Below are 21,052 nucleotides of genomic sequence, written 5' to 3'. Positions count from 1 at the left end.
AAGAAGGAAAATTTTATAGATATTTATTTATTTATTTTCACATATACGGCACAACATGTGCCATTCACAGATATCTGGGAATCAGCGGCTAAAAGTGACTACTGGAAGATCAAGGGGAGGCAAGGCACCCAACACTACACATTTTTTTGGGTACAAAACAGAAAAATATTGGCTTTTTGGATAATTTTTTGAAAAAGCACAACAGAGTAATTGATTGTAGCGTCGAAGAGAATTTTTATTTTTAAGAGGATTTTTATTTGTACACCAAGATAACCACATGATGATAACCAAATGTTATTGTTGCAATCAAAAAAATTTAAAATGTTTAAAAATATTCTAAAACCTTGCTAACTATTAAATGTTGCTTAGGAGATTGGACTTCTATTTTAAAATTAATAACCTTGTAACAATGAATAATCATGTAATATTGGTGTGTTGTATTCCTGTTGCAGGAGTTCAATGTATCCGGGAGTAAGGACTCCGGGTCGGTGGGGCCAGGGGAGCCGCGTCACCCCGCAGCCCGCCTGGCACGCACGCCCTCCATCTCCTCCCAGAGTAGCCTCGAAAGCAGCGCCAGCAGAACGGTGAGCCATTTATTCTGCAACGTCGGTGAATTACTGTTGTAATAACTATTCTTCTTCACTTTCAACATTTTAATATTATTCTACTTCTTAATAGCCATCTTATTTTTACCATTCTTCTATTCTTATTCATGCGTGTCTTCTTATTGCCTTTTTTATAATTCATCGTTTTTTACTTTATTTATTTTTTTATCTTAGCAATGTTCTTCTTCCGCATGACCATCTTCTTCTTACCCTTATTCATCCTTATCTTATTATCCTTTTTCTGGTTCATCATCTCCTTTTTTTTCAGCCCGGTAATCTACCTCTTCTTCATCACCACTTTCCTTGTTAATCTTTTTCATCTGTATCTTCTTTTTTTTTCTAAAAGTGTTGAAAATTGCATGTTTTACTTTACAACTTTAGTCAGTTATGTCCGGAACGAGGGCGGATCTAGAACTCAAAAGGCAGTCAACAAACATAACCAAGGGTTCCTTAGGAGAGAAGGGGGGAGGGGGGACAAAAACCTATTTTGAATGTGAATTTTAAATGCAAAATTTCACACCAGAGGAACTGTAGCGCTATCTTTTTCTTAGAAAATAGAATTTTAAATTTGAGGCCAAATACCCATAGGCAACTGAGTTTGGGGGCACACTTTGAAAGCCATAAACATTAACAGGAAACCTCATAAAAAGTTTTCATAGTATTAAAAAAAATCCATTTGAACCGTATTTAGTCTATGATTTGAACCCATTTTTTAAATTTTCAATTTTATTTTATCATTTTTCGGCCACTTAAGGGTGAAAAAAAAACGTTCGGAGCCAGGTCCACGCTTGAACGCATTTCAAAAAACGTTAAACAATTTATATTACTAAACCCCCAGTGACCGATTTTTTCCGAATTTAAAGGGAAAAATTCTAACCTCGAATTTACTCGAAAATTAAAGCTCAAATTAAAAAAGTTATACCCCAAAATCGACTTCAAATGTTATTTAGATTCACCAGTTTCCCGCTTGTACTACGGATTTCCGGACACGGACATGTGTGTAAGTGTTTATATTTATTAATACTCGGTCACAATCGAAAAACGGCATGAGTTATTTTCATTGTTAGTTGGATGCTGCATTTTTCACAAGTTTCGCGAAATTCAAAATAAACCAAATAAAGAGATAGCACAAAGCGGTCTGGTCTCGTCTGGAGGGAGAGAAATTGAAAAATTATTCCAAGATATTACGTCTGTTTCCAGGAAAGAGACGTAATGAGAAAACGTGACAGGAAAGGTAATTACCTATTTAAATTTATTGGTAATACTCAAATAATGGAAATGAAAACTTTATTTATGATTATTTCTTCTCAGTAATTCATTTCGCTCAGAGCTCCGAGATTTAGTGAATAATCGTAAATGAAAATCATCTTTTTTGTATATTTTTCATTTCTGTAGTGAAATAATTTATTACAGGGTGTTTTGAAAAAAATTGGTGTTCATACAACACATAGGTTGGTACGTGTTGATATTCAATATTCAAACTACATTAATCAACATTCATTATATGATTTGGTTTTTCACGGCCAAAAGCATTATCGTGATTTATTTTTGGGGTATTATGACGTGTTGCGTTTCGGGAAGCGTTACGAGGACCATCATCAGGGCAGATATCTATATTGTGGTGAAGTGTATTGCAAGCTGAGATCCTCGTGGGGATGGTATTTCAGTATAATGAGATAAAATTAATATCGTTTTCGGCGTTTAGATTTGGTGTAGCTATCAAATACCGGATACCAAGAACTATAAACTTAGCCCCGTCTTCTATATTAGAATGTAAATGAGGTTTTTGTAGATTTCAAAAGCCTCTATAATTAGACGTGCTTGATGCTCATGTTTTGGGTCTTCCCAGAACTCCAGTAACAAATAAAATAGGTGCACTTCCTCAGAAGGCAAAATATATCAAAAATAAATTATACACGGTGTCCGGAAACTCGTAGTACAAGCGGGAAACTGGAGAATCTACACCACATGGGGAACCCAAAAAAACATAAAGTTTTTTGATTTGAGCATTTTCATCAAAAAAAAAAAAAAAAAACCAAAATAAAATATTTTTCGGCTATTTTAGGGTTAAAGTTTTTTCTGGTGTTTAGGGTTGAATAACAGATGTTTTAACCCTGCAGAGCAGAAATATTTTATGATTACACCGGGTTAAATGAAGGGTGATTTCAAAATAATGCTTCAAATCCGAGTTTCTTCATTTGTTTTACTTTCAAATAGTTTTAATTAGTTGGGTACTTTGATCTTCAGTAATAATTTATAAGAATTTGATTAAAAAAAAAAAAAAAAAAAAAAATCAACTTCAAACTCGATTTACTCGATAACGAAAGCTCAAATAAAAAAAAATATACTACAAAATCGACTCCAAATGTGATGTAGATTCACCAGTTTCCCGCTTGTACTACGAGTTTCCGGACACCCTGTATATACACGATGAAATTAATCATCATTAAAATCATTACAATATTTGTTTTCAATGCAATCACACTTTCTTGCTGACAAATCGACTTATGTATGTTTTTTCAACATACATTTTTCTTGCATTATGTTATGTTTTTCTTCTTTTGTTTCACTTTGTAATTTACCTCTTGTATATTTTGAACGTTCACAAAAATTACTATAAAATTAACGTACTAAAAAAACTTGACATGATACAAATTACCATGTACAATGTCACCTTAGAACGGGGTACCTCAGTAAGGTCATATTCTTGTCAACAATTAATGTAAAAAACAATAAAAAAATAAAAAAAATTGAGAGCAAGGTTTAAACCGGAAATTGTCTCCGTTTATTATGAAACAATATAAGCGTGTTAGACAAACATAATAACAAATATTGTTGGTGTTTAAAAAACATGAGTTTGTTTTAAATTTATTTCTCTCTTAAAAGAATAATTCCCGAGGCTTCCCTCAGGTGTTAAACAGTGGTGCGAATACGTTAATTTATTAGGGTATTAAAACATGACCCAAAGGCGTTAGAAATGTTTAGACCGCCTCACCACTGACGTAAAACAAATTATTAATTTTGTAATATTTAAATAAATGATTTGCCAGAGAGAAGAGTTCTTTGGACTCTCATGTAAACGGCGTCAAAGTCACCTTGGGGGGTACAGTTTCAGAGATAATTTAAATGCGAACTAGAATTACACGCAGTAATATAATTTCGTGGAAATATTGAAGTAATTCGAGAACAACCTCTGTGGCGAATTGATCCACGGAAGGTCTACTTAGTTCACAGTAGTAAAATCCCTTCGAGAAAAAAAAAAACCCTGCAGTATATTATTTTTATAGCGTCACTCAGTACTCGTACTACATTCTTCCTATCTACCATTTAGAAACATCCGCTGTTTGATCTACCATTATTGCTATGCAGCTGGACAGAATAGTAGATTAGGCTAGTCTCTCAGAATATGCGCCTCTAAGATAATTTAAAAGAATACAACTCTTGTTGAATTTGGCAGCCACTTCTGGTCTAGAGCCCCAAAATACCTAAAAATACCCTTGACTGTGTACAGAAACGGGAGATCCATATAGAATATATTCATATATCTTTACAAACGGATTACAATCTTTAGACCACAGGCGTCGGGTATATATGCTCTCCTTGTCCTACCGGTATTACAAAGGCAGATGCTCCGAGGAACTAGCGTCATTGATCTCTTCATCGCCGGTGAGAGTGCGCCCAACACAAGTACACGGTTGACATTGAATTCAACAGCTCGGCTGTGGAACGATTTTCCGTCCTCTGTGTTTCCTCCCCATTATAACATGGGTCTCTTCAAGATCCATGTCCACTCCTTCCTCACCTCAAAAACATCATCCACACAACATCCCAAAGATAGGCCCTGAGGGATATTATTTTCCTCAGAGCCTCCTGTGTGGAGAAGTCAAACCATACGAGAGTCCCAACACTCTCAACTGCTTCCAACCGTCTGGAGCCAGTGAGACTATGGCATCCCCTTTGGGATATGTTGTGAGGCTGAAGGTATTGGGGAGGGGAAGGAGATAGGGAAGAAGAAGGTGGGGAAGTATCTGGCCATTCCGATTTGGTCACCAAACACGGCCCAAGCCATTTCAAGCAACGTTTCAATTATGAATAGTGGTCTCACACCAGGGGGATACTGAGAGTATCTTCCACTCTGGAACGTGCCGCAAATAGACTGTACATTACTGTACGGGACCAAGTTAGTGAAGCCCGCACAAATACTGCAAATTCAATAGGGCACCGGCACACATTGACACCTTGATCTGAGAGTTTTTGCAGGGGCAGTAGGAAAACATTAAATCAAACAAGTATTACTTTCCCGAGAACTCTCGGATGAGAAGTGCCTGTTTGTACCAGTTACTTCTCTATTTATTGGACAAAATTATACATTAAATTTCACACATGTTCAATGAGAGTAATTAGCGATCACCCTTATCTCTTCACTGTGTTGAACAAAACAAAAACATTAGTTTTTAAATGTATGGTGGCTCCGAAAATCCATTAATATTAACTATAGCAGTCGCACATTAAGGATGTGGAATAATATTATAGTATCATATTTATTTTGACGCAGATATCTAAATGGTTTTATCAAAAATATTAAGGACATCGTAAAAACTTGAGATCTTGTTATCTCATAATGACTTTGGCTCTGCACGTCCGATATACTCCCCACGGTGCAGTCTCTGCTGCGCCCAGCTACTCCGTCGGGCGTGTTCTGTTTCATCCCAGCGTCTCGTGTTTGCAGTTGATGTCATTGCAAGGGGTTTCGGCTAGGCAGGTGTTGTCGTGCTGGTGATTGGATCGGCTGGTGTTGTTGAAGCAGGTAGTATGACGGCGATTTTAATGGCCGGTCTAACATATATTCCGGAACTTGTCTGGATACGGGCTGTCCTGACTTGTCCGTCGGCGGCGGGCACGGCCTCAAGGACGCGGCCACGCGGCCAGCTGTTCCGTGGCAGCGTGGAGTCCATAATGACCACCAGGTCATCCTTCTTAATGGGTGTGACCGGGTTGTGCCATTTTTGCCGAGCTGCCATGGTGGGAAGGTATTCTAGAAGCCACCGCCTCCAGAATATGTCTGCAAGTTGCTGGCCGATACGCCACTGGCGGCGAAGGCATATTTCCTCTTCCTTTTTGCCAAACATGGACAAGAGGGGACGCTTTCCAGCCGACCCTAGAAGAAAGTGGTTGGGGGTCAAAGGCTCTTCGTCGCGTGGGTCAACTGATATGTGAGTGAGTGGTCTGTTGTTCACTGTGAATTCAGCCTCTGCCAGGGCCGTGAGTAAGGTTTCTTCTCTAGGTGCCCGTTCCTTAAGTGTGGTGCTCAGGGCTCTTTTTACTGACCGTACAAGCCTCTCCCAAGCTCCCCCCATGTGGGGCGTCATTGGAGGTATGAAATGCCACTCAATGCCCTGGGTGGCTATGGCATCAAGCATTCTGGCATCGTGGCTCAATGATACCAGAGCGTCTCTCATCTCTGCATCGGCTCCATGAAAATTTGTTCCGTTGTCGGAGTACATGGCTGCGGGTTGTCCCCTTCGCGCAGTCATCCGCTGTATGGCCATGATGGCTGAGTCTGCGGTCAGTGAGGCGGCCAGTTCTAAGTGAATGGCGCGGGTCGAGAGACAAGTGAAGATGGCTCCATATCGTTTTTCCCGATGTCTGCCAACCGTGATCTCCATAGGCCCGAAGTAGTCGAGTCCGCAATGTGTAAATGGGCGGATGTGATGCATCAGTCGAGGTGGTGGTAGCGCCCCCATTAGTGGTGGAGAGGGTTTGCTTCTCCTTATGTGGCAGGTGGGGCAGGCGTGTGCTATCTTCCTGCTTGTAGTGCGCAGACGCAGTACAAAGAAATCGCCCCGCACCTCTGCGACCGTCTTCTCCGTGCTGGGATGGTCCGCCTTCTGGTGGTAGTGGCGAATCAGGAGCTGAGTGTACGGGTGGTCTCCATCCAGGATGACGGGAGTCCGTGCTACACACTTCGTTTTCGCTAGAGCTCGCAGCCGGGTACCCATCCGCAGGGCGCCGTCTTGTCCGAAGAAGGGGTTTAATGGGTTCAGACGACTACCAGTCGGCAGCATTTGGCCTTGCTTGAGGGTGGTCATGTCAGTATTGAAGGCGTCCTCCTGAGACCTTTTTATCCATCTGTCTTCCGCCTCCTTGATCTCCTCCGCTCGCAGTGGGCCCCCTACAGATTTGTTAACTTTCATCCGACATTGTTTCACAAAGCGGAGAACCCATGCTGTTGCACGAATCAGCCGTTGCCATGAGGAGAATCTCTCGATGGATGGTAAGGCTTCCCTTGCAGTTGATAGAAGGCCGACGTAGTGAGGCTTAACCTCTAGTGTCTGGTCGTCGGGCCTTTTGACAGGTGCACGCTCTTTTGGCCACGCACTCTCAGGTAAAATGATAAAGGCCGGGCCGGTAAACCACCTTCCTTTGGGTGATAGGTCGGGCACATCTGAGTCCCTTGTACCGATGTCAGCGGGATTGAGCTTGGTTGGCACCCATCTCCAGTCGAGTATGTTGGTTAACTCATCTATTTCGCCCAGTCTGTTTGCCACGAAGGCAGAGTACGTACGTGGGTCAGTTCGTAACCAGCACAATACGGTTGCAGAGTCTGTCCAGAAGTACGTTTGGGATATACGGGCCTGGCTTTCCTTGTGGATGGTCTGGGCTAGTCTTGCCGCGATGAGTCCGGCTTGTAACTCAAGGCGGGGAATGGAGAGGGGCTTCAGTGGCGCCACTTTGCATTTACTGGCCAGAAATGTCGCCTGTAGGGATCCATTTACTTCTTCGGTGTAATAGGCGACAGCGCAGCAGGCTTGTTCTGACGCATCGCAGAAGAGATGTAGGGTCACGCTGTTCTGCTTGAGATGGAGGCAGCGTCTCGGAACTGAAATGCTGTGTGTATTCAACAGGCTCAGCCATTCGGTCCACCTCTGTGTATGTTCAGGGGTAATGGGGTTGTCCCAGCCTATACTCGAGCGCCACACGGCCTGCAGCAGTATCTTCGACCGGATTGTAAGGCAGGAAATGAAGCCTACTGGGTCGAAGATTTTCATTACTATTGAGAGCAGCTGCCTTTTCGTGGGTCGCGTGGCCACTTCTGGGGTGATCGCCTCTTGGAATGAGTACAGGAAGTTATCAGTGGATGGGTCCCAAACTAGTCCGAGCACTCGTTCCGTCTCCGTACCTCCACCGCTGATCCGCACTGTGGAACTGGCCCGGTCTTCTGTGGGAACACCGGCTATGGCAGCTGGACTGTTAGATGCCCAGCTAGTTAGGTGGAATCCTCCTTTCGCGAGGAGGGTGCTCACACCGTGGACGAGTGAGGCAGCCTCCTGACAACTGTCTACCGCATCTAGGTAGTCATCCATGTAGAATTTAGAACGAATGGCTGCTGCGGCAATCGGGTTTTCATGTTCGTATTCCCCGGCTACCTTGTTCCGGACGAACTGGGCGCTGCTCGGTGAACAAGTGGCTCCGAACATCATAGATGACATCTGGTAAGTATCAGGTTCGTGTTGGTTCGGTAATCTCCAGAGGTAGAGTTGGGACAGCTGATCCTCCCGCCTTATCTTGATCTGCAGAAACATTTCCTTGATATCTGCGGCAATGGCGATGTTTCCCTCTCGAAAGCGCAGAATATTCCCTAAGAGGGAAGACAGCAGGTCAGGGCCGGTAAGCAGCTGGTCATTAAGGGAGGTCCCTCGGCATCGACTGGCGGCGTCAAACACTATCCTGATCTTCCCTGGCTTATTGGGGTTTGTCACCGCAAAGTGCGGCAGGTACCATTTTCTGGGTGCGGTTGTTGACGCTTCCAGTTTAGACAGCTTCCTGGCGTATCCTTTGTTGACCAGCTGGCTCATCTTGTCGCTGTAGGCTGCTGCCAGATTCTGATCTGCTGCCAGCTTCTTCTCAAGGGAATGAAGTCGTTTCAGCGCGCACTGCCGGTTGTCAGGCAATGTGGCTTCCGGATTACGCCACAGGAGGCCAGTTTCCCACCTCCCAGTGCGAAGAGGCCGGGTAGTCGTGTTCATTAGTGCGATGGCCCTTTGTTCGCTTGCCTGGGTTCTCACCGCGGCAGTTACGCCAAGAGAGTCGACGGCAAAGTTGCATTTTACCAATTCTCTTAGGCGGATATCTGCGGCTGATTCAATTTGTAGTGCCAGCGTCGTGGATTTATTGTCACTGCCAGTCCCGACACCCCCATGGGCGATCCACCCCAGTGCGGTTCGTGACATTATTCGCGTAGTGTCATGGTCTTCGCGCACTTCCCGTGAAACGATCAGATGAGCATTGTCTTGCCCTATCAAAAGTTTTGGGGTGACAAGGTTTCCCTGGGCCTGTTGTTCTGGCAGGTTGAGGTCGGAGATCGTGTTGGCGATGATGTGGTAGGTGTCACTGCTATCACATCCTCTTATGGTCAGCTTCACTCGGCGGGAGAGTGTGTCAGAGGTGCACATCCCTTTGGCGCCATGGATCCGTATGCCGCGGACTGGGCCGCTCACCCCGATCCGTGTCGCGATGTCAGCGTCGACAAGTGTCACAGTTGAGCCTTCGTCGAGGAGCGCGAACACCAAAACTTTGCTTCCTTGGGGGACGCCCAACATAACCTGCACAATTTTTAACAGCACGCTCCGGTCCGTCGTCTGGCGTCACAAGTTAACCTCACCGACAGCACCTTCCGGTACGAACTGTGGGTCATGAAGCAAACGGTGATGTGGTGATCTGCACCCTCCTATGCCGCACCATGCCTTGGTTTTACAGTCCCGTGAGTGGTGTCGATCCAGACACTTACGACACAGGTTCTTCTGTCGCACCATTGTCCACCGGAGGGCGAGACTTTTCTCCGCGAACTCGGCGCACTCGCGAGTTTTGTGGTTGCCACCGCACTGGCCGCAACTTTCACTAGACAGTTTGCGTTTACGCGTATTGTTCATTTTATTTTCGCAAGGCTCACTCCTCTTACGCGATGTAACAAATTCAGCGGGTCTAGAGTCTGGTTTAACTTCTTCATCGTTTACTACATGCACCTGCTCGGTCCGTCGCGGTCGAGGTCGCACTGGGTCGATCATCCCGCTGTTGGGTATAGCGTTAGCCATACTTTTCAGAAATGCTGCCAGCTGAGTTATTGTAGCTAGACTCGTAAGACCACGTGTCTCATACAGCCAGGTCATCCGTAGCGTAATCGGCATCTTTGTTGTGATGTCATTCAGTAGGGTGGGGTTGGTCAGGTATCCGTCAGTCCTAAGGATCCTAAGTGATGTCACCAAGTTCTGGACGGTTCCGGAGAAGTCTGCCAGGTCCTCAAGGGTTGCGTCTATTGTGAGATACGGCAGCTTTTTCACCTTTTCCAACATCAGCGTGGCTATTGCGCTGGCGCCACCGTATCGCTGCTCGAGGACAGAGAGGATCTCTGGAACTTGAGCGGGATCCATGAGGAGAGGGCCGACTGCATCCCGAGCCTTCCCTTTTAGTGCACGCTGCAGCCGGATGAGGTTTTCAGATGAAGTCATTCTGCAAGTGGTTGTGGATTGGGTGTACTGGGCTTTCCATGTGGGCCACTCGAGCGGGTCACCCAGGAAGAGGGGAAGATCCTTGGCCGTGGTCTGCCTTGCGATTAAGGCGGCCATCCGTGTATCGTCCTCTATCGTGCGAGGGCTTTCTTGGGCACGGGACGTGCGAAAACCCTCTGCTATTGCTGAGGTGATCTGGGACAGCTGATCAGCGCCTTTTTGCACCCACTCGTGAGTGTGCTGTGCTGTCTCATCGGCCGTAGGCAGTGGCGGAAACAGTGGTGAAAAAACCTGACTCGTAGGGAATTGCTGCGATCTGTTATGCGTAAATTCCACTTCTCCAGGTACTGCTGCTTGGGGCTGTCGCTCGGGGTACTGTGGTAGAGTATAATCGGCTATGGGAATGCTTGCCACGGGTGCCGTGTGTCCCGTAGTTTCCGACAGTATGTGCACTGAGCGTGCATTCGAGGCGGGTCCGGGTTTTATGATAGCGTGGCCAGCATTTGAGGCGGGCCGTGTTCCCGGCAGTGTACGCACCGGGCATGCATTCAAGGCTTGCCCGGGTGCTGTGATAGTGTAACCGGCTTTCGAGGCGGGCCACACTCCAGGCGCTGTTTGCACCGGGCATGCATTCGAGGCTTGCCCGGGTGCTGTGATAGCGTAGCCGGCATTCGAGGCAGGCCACGCTCCAGGCGCTGTTTGCACCGGGCATGCATTCGAGGCTTGCCCGGGTGCTGTGATAGCGTAGCCGGCATTCGAGGCGGGCCACGCTCCAGGCGCTGTTTGCACCGGGCATGCATTCGAGGCTTGCCCGGGTGCTGTGATAGCGTAGCCGGCATTCGAGGCGGGCCACGCTCCAGGCGCTGTTTGCACCGGGCATGCATTCGAGGCTTGCCCCGGTGCTGTGATAGCGTAGCCGGCATTCGAGGCGGGCCACGCTCCAGGCGCTGTTTGCACCGGGCATGCATTCGAGGCTTGCCCGGGTGCTGTGATAGCGTAGCCGGCATTCGAGGCGGGCCACGCTCCAGGCGCTGTTTGCACCGGGCATGCATTCGAGGCTTGCCCGGGTGCTGTGATAGCGTAGCCGGCATTCGAGGCGGGCCACGCTCCAGGCGCTGTTTGCACCGGGCATGCATTCGAGGCTTGCCCGGGTGCTGTGATAGCGTAGCCGGCATTCGAGGCGGGCCACGCTCCAGGCGCCACGGGGGCTTGGGTAGTTGTGAACCTGGAATCGGCAGGTTGGTGGCCTGCTTGCAGTGCGGCGGATGTCTTTGTTGCTGCTGCCAGGGCTGCAAGTAGGTTGGCGGTGTGCTTAACGTGCTGCTTCTCTCGAGTGCGCAACTCACGGCGCAACATTTGTATTGCATCCTCAGTTGACTCTGACCGTTGGTCATCATCCTCTCCGTCGGACTCCTGGGGGGCCGGGGAACTGTGGGTCAGGATGGGACCCCAAGCTGTGGTTGATTGTTCAATGGAGTCCGAGGCAAGCATAGCTTGATCAGCTTGCTGGGGTGCATCTTGGCTAATGGGAACATCAGTCGGAGAGTTGGAAGTAGGGTCCGGGGCTCGGCGAGACATACGTTTGTCTCGGTCTGCGGGAACGCTGGTTGCTGATCGCGACGCCCCGGATGACGTAGAGATTTTATGGCCACTGCGAAGCGAAGGCATCTTTACTGAAGCACGATTAAAGGCGTAATGCGTAGAACCGGCACGAAGGACCAATTTGTACGGGACCAAGTTAGTGAAGCCCGCACAAATACTGCAAATTCAATAGGGCACCGGCACACATTGACACCTTGATCTGAGAGTTTTTGCAGGGGCAGTAGGAAAACATTAAATCAAACAAGTATTACTTTCCCGAGAACTCTCGGATGAGAAGTGCCTGTTTGTACCAGTTACTTCTCTATTTATTGGACAAAATTATACATTAAATTTCACACATGTTCAATGAGAGTAATTAGCGATCACCCTTATCTCTTCACTGTGTTGAACAAAACAAAAACATTAGTTTTTAAATGTATGGTGGCTCCGAAAATCCATTAATATTAACTATAGCAGTCGCACATTAAGGATGTGGAATAATATTATAGTATCATATTTATTTTGACGCAGATATCTAAATGGTTTTATCAAAAATATTAAGGACATCGTAAAAACTTGAGATCTTGTTATCTCATAATGACTTTGGCTCTGCACGTCCGATATAATTACTTTAAATGAGTGTTTTGTGAAATAACACAACATTCACAAAATAAAATTTGCTCTCGCACAACCCGCGTCCTCCAGCTTGCTTGTCGAGAGACTTTACGTAATTCATACAAACAAACAGCAGTTCTCAACTACTAAGTGTTCTTAATTGATTTGACATGATCTGTTACTTGTACTTTAGTGATCTGCAGTCGTGCTCGGAAACGGTAACAAGTTGTCGACATTATCCATAAATTCTTTATCGATCAACCGGTGCAGATCAAACGTTGACGAACAACATGATGGCTGACTTGGAAATGCTGGAAAATATGCATTGATTTTAGAAAAAAAAATCAATGCATAATCGGAATTAGAATAGCCTACAATAACTGTATTGATATGGAAAATAATAATAAGGGACTGATTCAAATAAGTATTGAGCTTGGGAGAGTTTTCCAGTTGCATCATTCTTGTTCCAGTTCTGCACGAACCACCACGTTGATCATAATACAGTGAGCCAGCAGCGGTGCAAACGTCGCTGCATGAAATATGGTGCGAATAAGTATTCAAGTACAGGGTTTTCCAATAAGAAGTGTTGTTTTGAATAGCCCGCTATTTCGGTAGATGTTAGTTTGAAGCTATCATTTTTTGACACTTGACAAGTAGAAACTAAGCCATTAGTAAAAATGGAACGATACACGCTTCAACAACGCTTTGAAATTATTAAAATTCACTTGAGTGAATCAAATGCAAATCATCTTGAGTGATGAGGCCCATTTCGTCGACAAGCAAAATTGTCGCATCTGGGGCTCTGAAAACCCAAGAGTTATTGTTGAAAAGCCTCTCTATCCTCAACGTGTTATGGTTTATGGTCCGGCGGAGTCATTGGACCTTACTTTTTCGAAAATGAGGCTGGAGCAACAGTTAAGGTGAATGGGTTGCGCTATCGAGAGATGATTAATGATATTTTATGGCCGGAATTAGATGGTATTGATCTGAACAACGTTTACTTTCCACAAGACGGCGCTACGTGTCACACAAGCAACGAAACCATTGATCTTTTACGATTGAATATCAAAATAACACCTCTTATTGGAAAACCCTGTATAAGTAATCCTATTCAAATAAGAACTGCGCTACGCTACGGCAGGTTTCCAGTTGCATCATTCTTGTTCCAGTTCTGCTGTATAATGCATGAAACATCACGTTGATCATAATGCAGTGAGCCAGCAGCCGTGTGAATAAGTATTAATAAGTATAAGTAATCCGATTCCAATATGAATTTCGCTTGGGCCAGTTTTCCAGTTGTATTATTCTTGTTCCAGTTCTGCTGTACAAAGCATGAAACACCACTTTTATCATAATACAGTGAGCCAGCAGCGGTGCGAATTAACGGCAGTTTTTCACAAATCTATCGTACCTACCGTTAAAAGCACATTATTTTAGTAATCAATTCGTGGATTGCAAAATGTTTTTGAAATTTCTACTATGGTTTGGAAGATCATGCTATAGAGAAATTGATAAAATTAATTTGTTGGCAAAACTCACAGGAACACATAGGGGATGATGTATTTTCAATTTACCTTCAGGAAATTCGATGTTTCACATTAATGATATTTTTTTTTAGAAACCGTCAAACCATCAGATATATTTTTTCATCGCGTATACAATTGGAAAAAAGTGCTGAATTACCGTTAGCTGGAATAATCTTCACACTCCTTTCACATTTGAATGCCTTGAAAAAACTATTAAAATGACAAAAATTGTTGGCTGAAGAACTAGATTCTTGGGTTAATTGATAAAGTTGAAACGATAAATCACTGATCTTCAGAAAACATCCCGCAGGTAGCGCAGGCCAAGAAGGTTTGAATGAAATAAGAATGAATGAAATCAAAACATTTAACAAACACATATAATATATGGATTAAATATCAAAAAGGGCTATACTACAAAATAAATTTTCTACACATATAAAATAATAAAAAACATACCTACATATTATACACAACCGACCATCAATTATATACATATTGCTTAGTTTTTACAACTGCCATAATTATTTTATTTTTATTTCGTTATTATTTCTCAATATTTAATTTAAAATCGTTTTGATTAACATAATTTCAATACAGTACATTTTTATATACATACATAATTTGACACATAAAATTGTAAAATGGGAGCCTCAGCACGGGTAAATCACCCAGTGAGGCTCACATTACCAAATAATATTTTATTCAAAAACTAAAATAAAAAAAAAATTAAAAATAAGAAGAAAAGAATCCGAAGTTTTTGCCGGCAGGGCTTATTTTCTTTGCCGTTTACATAAATTCTCTCCAAGAATACGGGGCCGGCCCTGAGCCAAAAGGCGCCTGACGATGTATTAAGTGTAATGGTACGTATACATTTGCGAACTGAAACGCGAACCAAGCCACGAATTGCGGAAAAGGAACGAAACAACTGCAAGAGGTTTTTCGCGCCCTTTGCGGTTGCTTCGTTCTTTTCCCAAAAGTTGAGGTTCAGTTCGGCAGTTCGGCTCGCGTATGTATACGCAGCATTAGGTATTATCCTTCCGTTATTATCACCTTAGCAAGTTGGCGCTCGGAGCGATCTGATCCAATGCTGGCCCTGCAAGAATATCAATGTTTCTGTGTCGTTTGTAGCGCTTACTTACGCTACTTAGTATAATAACCATGGGTACCTACGTCCTAAAATACAAAGGACATATAGGAATCGCATAGCATACGATTATGATTTGTACATTTTTCGAAAAAAGTATCACGTTGCTGTAAACATTGAGAACACCCACATTATTTATTATTTTACATTTGCTCAAGATTTGTGCATAATAACAGAAGGTCACTTTATTTTTTAAATGGGCCATAAAATTTATGAAAAATAATGAATTCCGAGCGTTACAAAGGCTGAAGTAATTAGGTACAAAAATTATCACGCTTGTTTTGTTATTTTTAAGAGCCGGCATTTTTAGCTGTTTTATTTTGCTAATCTTTTAATTTGTCGACGGATCCTGGGCGGCCACGTTAATTAGGCAATTAAGACTTTGGTTGGTACTAAAAACAAATACGGAACATTTTGAAAAAGGGGAGCGAGGTCGTTATTAAAGAAAACTGATTTTTTTAAAGTTTGTAAGAATGTACCTTACTAACCGTAAGTCAAAATAATATTTTTTATTTATTTAATAAATATTTACACGATGATGCAGTACCTACATCTTCTTTTTACTATCACACTAGGCTGATGCCCGTGTTGTGGTAGTCATACATAAAATACTTCATTAATGAAGTATTTTATGTATGACTTATATTATTGTTATTATTATTATATTATTATTATTATATATTAAAAATGAACCTATTGAAAACATTCGTGTCGGTGATACAGAAAGTTACTTAGCACTTGCAGTATAAATCTGTATTTTGGTGAAACTGTTTTTAGTTTGAGACTGTGCTAATTTTTTATGCTTCCGATTTTGTTGTCCGGGTTAAATCTTCCCCATAGGAAAAACTAAACCCTTCCACTCACTTTTCCACAAATGATCAGCTAAGTTATTATTATTATTATTACTTATATTATTATTATTGAATGCATAAACACCAACATCTGCGATTGCCCCCCTCTAGAAAAAACAGAACAAATAAAGTATCTAGGAATCGTAATTGACCATAATCTTAGATGGACACATCACATCAAACAAATCACAAATAGGCTCCTCAGAACAATACACATTTTCCTAAATATAAGAAACATATATAAAATAAAACAATTGAAAACAATATATTTTGTACTATGCCAATCAATAATAGAATATGGAATAATTGCTTGGGGAGGAGCAACAAACGCAGCTATCACTCAAATAGAAATCGCACAGAAAACGATATTAAAGGTAATACTCAAAAAACATAAACTAACCGACACAGACCAAATATTCAAAAGCTGTGACGTACTTGATATACGCCAATTATATGTTAAAACACTACTAAACTACATTTTCGACCAAAAAAACAAACCCCAACAAACACAAAATATCACTAATAGACCGGTCAGACAAGCGTACAAAGAAAACATAAAAACTCCGACGGTAAACACTACCTTTGGACAAAGACACCATAAATACCACTCTATTAAAGCATTCAACAGTCTTCCACTTGAAACAAAAATTGAGGAAAATAAAAATAAATTCAAACACAAAATAAAAAAATGGATTAAAGAACAAAAAGACAATATTACCAAAATTCTATAACATAAAAGAATAAAACATATACACGCAACACAAAAAAATATAAAAAACACGCAACACGCACAAACACATGAATCATTATAAATGCCGATTTACATTCTCTTTTAATATTTTTCTTTTAGTGTGATAATTATATTTTAATTTTTAATCTTTATTTTTAGTTTAAATTTATCTTTATTTTAATGTTGTTTTTCTTTTTTTTAAATGTATAAATTCTTATATTATAAAATGGGGGCCTCAGCACGGGTAAACAACCCAGTGAGGCCAACATTACTCAATTAAAATATGAAATATTGTAAAATAATGGATCAACAATAAAAAAAATGAAATACAATAATAAATAGATAAAAAGTAATAATATGAAAATCTAAGATAAAAACATATTAGAATAAATAAATATATATATTATTTTTTTGAATAATTTTACGAGTTTAAGAAGTCTTTGTAGAAAGCTCGTCCCCTTTCAAATAACCAATGTTTTATTCTGGCAGTAAAAAGGGAGTTAGAATTATACGACTTTCGGTACGTATTATATATTTTCGGAGCGACGATTTGGAAAAGGGCGAAATATACGCTTCAGAGTCTGTAAATCTAAGATGGACCTAAGGGAGCAGAATATATGGCAGAGTTTACGGAGTTTTTTTACAGTGTCACTGATATGGGCTTCCCAACGTAGCTGGTTATCTATGATTATTCCCAAATATTTTACTACCTTTGATGATTTAAGGGTAGAGCACATGCAATTAATATTATGTGTGGTTTCTGAAGTGTGTAAATTGAGTGAACAGGAGTGAATGAGCAAAGGCCTAACAATAAAGGCCAAATAATAACAAGGACCTATTGTAAAAAATATCAAGTCAATTAAGTTCTAATGATTAACAGTTTTAAATAAAATTTAAATTTAACGTAACGTTCGAATTTAGAATATTCTTGGAGATCCTTTGTATGTGAACAGGCTTTGAGGCTGCTGGAAATAGGGAGGGAACGGAAATGGGGAACAGGATGGTTAGGGAGTACCTACCTGGCTCTTCAGCTTGGTCTGAAACCAATTTTATGGAACGTATTAATTTTTAATTATGTTCTTTCGCCAAGGCGATACTGAGAGCACCCACCACTCCGGAACGTGTCAGAAGTATACAATTGATGTCTATATTTTTTTATCTTAATAGTGTGTGCAATAACGTGTGGGAACGGAACACAGCATCAACCTTAGAATAGAGTACCTTCTATTGGCGGCTCGTCTACCAAGAGTGGAAGTTATGAATGACGTTATGTCTTCTACACCCCTACACCGTGATAGGCCGAGCTAGCCAGAAACGATTCATTCCGTTTCTGATTGCTGAAATTACGATAGTTCGCGAAGTGCTCCCGTGTTCGCCTCCACCTTCTCGTTAAAATATCAAAATTTTATTGATGTATTCATGGACGTCAGGAATTTTACCAGCAAATAAATGAATCTCGTTGAATTTTTCACATTTGTTAATACGCTGCCTTCAAGCTATCTGTAAGGTACTTATATTTTTTTGTATTCAGATAGCTGATTACATTTTCTAAAATAAAGTCGGCGATAGGTACAATCTAAAATATTTGGAACTGGGTTATTTTTGTGATTGAAAAAATGAACTTGCCAAGCCTGACAAGCAAAATAGCTTAACTCTAGACCAACAAAAGGTAAAACGCAATGCACAGTGCCCATTTCGCATTGCGACACAATGCGTGCGCCTTTTCATAAATGTGCACGTGAACCAAACCAAAATTGTGTTTGGGTTATTTTTCAATGGTTATGCCGTGTCTAGTCGTATTTAGTCTATGGATTGTACACATACTTGTAAGCAACTTTCTAAGCGTTCTTATTTTGGTTTAGTATCCCATACATTAAAATTAAGTTTTTATGAAATGCGCAAGCTGAGTTTCGAACTTCCTTGAATAATGAATCTTACAAAACGTCAATTCGGTGGTAATAAATGGACTAGAGGAGAAACGTGACCCAGATTCCTTTTAATTTTTTTCTGTAAACTTAACATTTTCGTTGGGTTACTACGGCATGTTGGTCCTCATTATTTAGCCAACGTTTCGAACAGCGTTACATCATCGGGGCAGATGTCATGCATTATCACATCTGCCCCGATGATGTTACGCTGTCCGTAACGTTGGCCAAAGAAGGATGAAGCGCAACACGGCATAATATGTCAACAAATAATCACGATAATACTTTTAGTCATAAAAATAATAATATCACACTAAACATGCAAATATGTAATTCTAAAATGCAGTTTTGTTATGACTGCATTTATAATTATTTTAAATATATATATATATAACAAAAGGGAAACTGTGTGACAGCACAGGACCAGGGATTATATTCGCTCTGAAGAAATGCTGCCGAAAGGATAAGGTCACGAGTGAAAGTTAATAAGTTCAGATCGCATGACTGTGGATTGATGCGGGAATGGAAAAAAGTAGGCTTTGTTTAAACGAGAATGTTGTATTATGTTAGAATAAGTAGAATTCTTCTACTGACTTATGTTTTGTTATTCATTAATTCATGTTAATTACATGCATAGGTACTTTTATTTATAGAATACTAAAATAATAAAAACATTTTTTTTCTTCAATCGGCAAAAGATAGAAACAAGCGAAAAATATAATTGAGAGAAAGAAATTAACAAAATATTAAGTCATTTTTGTGCATCGGAGATCATGGAGAAAAATAAATCATATACAAAAAAAGCTTTTTTTATGTGACACCTCACAAGAGAGCCCCTAACTGTACAGTAGGGTGGATCGATTTTTATTTTTGTTTTTGTTTTCAAATTCCAAGTTGAAAAAAAGTTGCTACTAGGTACCACAACTTACCACAAAAAGTTTTGGATTTTTAACAAAATGTTTAGGTCTCCCGCACAAGGCCTAAAGTTTTAATTTTTTTCAAAAAATATCAAATTTTTTTTTAAATTTAAAAAAATAATTTATATATAAAATATATATATTGTCTCATTTTATGCCTTCTGTAAGAAAAGTACAATTAATTCCGGTGGTTTAAACTTAAAAAAAAACATGGTTCATATATGTGCACAAAATTACAAAATTTCATCAAAATTAACGAACTTTAGGGCTTGTGCAGGAGACTTAAAATCCATATTTTATATGAAAAAATCGTTTCTTACTTATTTTTATGCCCTAATATGACTGTTTTTTTTTTAACTTGGAATAAACACAAAAGTTAAGATTTTATTTTTTTAAATTTTAAAAAAATTTGATATTTTTTGAAAAAAATTAAAACTTTAGGCCTTGTGCGGGAGACCAAAACATTTTTTTAAAAATCCAAAACTTTTTGTGGTAAGTTGTGGTACTTAGTAGCAACCTTTTTTCAACTTGGAATTTGAAAACAAAAAAAAAGTTAAATATCGATATACCCTACTGTACAGTGTAAAGGCAGGGGAGCTATGACGCCACCCGGTTGGGCAGCGTTTTGAGGCGGGTTAAGATAGGGGCTGTAGGGAGGGATTTATTAGTGCGGGTCTTGAAGAGGCCCGGGTTATATGAAGGAGGAAAAACAGTTGCCGGTAACTCGGAACAGAAGTTTTATTTAAATATAAATTCGTTGATATTATAAAATCGAACGAAAACAGTGAAGGTGTTATTTACAAAATACAAATTAATTATCGTGTATTTTTTTATTCACCAGGGTGGCCACCGCGGTTCTTCCCCCCAGATCCGCACCTTCGGTCCAGACGGGCGCAGCGTACTGGAGGGGTGCTCGGGCTCCACCCCCCCGGGCCCCCCTCGGTCCCCTTCCCCGCTGCGGGCCGCTTCGCTGGATGCGCGCGGGGCTCCCTCTCCGCAGCAGCCGCCCCACGGGTCGCTGGCCTCGTTGGTGGCCGAAGGGGGGCCCACGAGCCCCAGGGCGCCGAGGTGCCTATCGCCGCTGCTTATACCACCCAGGTAAGTTGTCTTTTATATTTCTCGTAAAATTGTAAACTATGCTCAAGTATAATAAGTCGCACAATAGGGTATTTTCACTGTCTTAAGAAAAAAATTACTTTAATTAAGACATTTTCGTTTTATTTTTACGTTAGTGAATAAATTCTCCATAACGATTTTAAATGTTTCAGTTTTCATAATTTATTTTCAGGGCGAAAAGTTTTATAGTGATTTGTTTTTGGGGTATTATACCGTGTTGCGCTACCTCTTTCTTTAGTCAACGTTTCGGACATAAATTGAAATTCATAAAAATAATAGCCATAAATATTAATAGAGACGATGGAGCTATAATATATCTTGGTATCACCAGTTAAGAATTTTTCCTCATAAAACTTATTAATGTAACATAAAATCAGTCAATTAAAAACAACCATCAGATGGTGATAGTAATAAGGCTAATCAGCCGCAGTACTAGTTAGTTAGAAACATGAAGGGTATTGTAATAAGCCCAAGCTAGTTAAAGGATTACGAAAGAATCCATATCATCAAAAAAAAAATCACAACCTAAGATTACA

General features: G+C 41.3%; 1 protein-coding gene across 1 annotated transcript in view; it reads left to right on the top strand.

Annotated features, from left to right (window-relative positions):
- Sytbeta (Synaptotagmin beta) overlaps window positions 1–21,052 on the top strand; it is a 66,530-nt gene that overhangs the window by 33,532 nt on the left and 11,946 nt on the right. The window contains 2 exon segments of the mRNA XM_089632268.1: window positions 453–584; window positions 20,242–20,498. Of these exon segments, the coding sequence (XP_089488394.1) occupies window positions 453–584; window positions 20,242–20,498 (389 nt within the window).

This window comes from Hesperophylax consimilis, chromosome 5 (genome assembly GCF_061612785.1).
Source record: "Hesperophylax consimilis isolate HC1 chromosome 5, BYU_Hcon_1.0, whole genome shotgun sequence".
NCBI classification, from domain to species: domain Eukaryota; kingdom Metazoa; phylum Arthropoda; class Insecta; order Trichoptera; family Limnephilidae; genus Hesperophylax; species Hesperophylax consimilis.
This window is presented reverse-complemented; position numbering and strand designations above follow the sequence as displayed.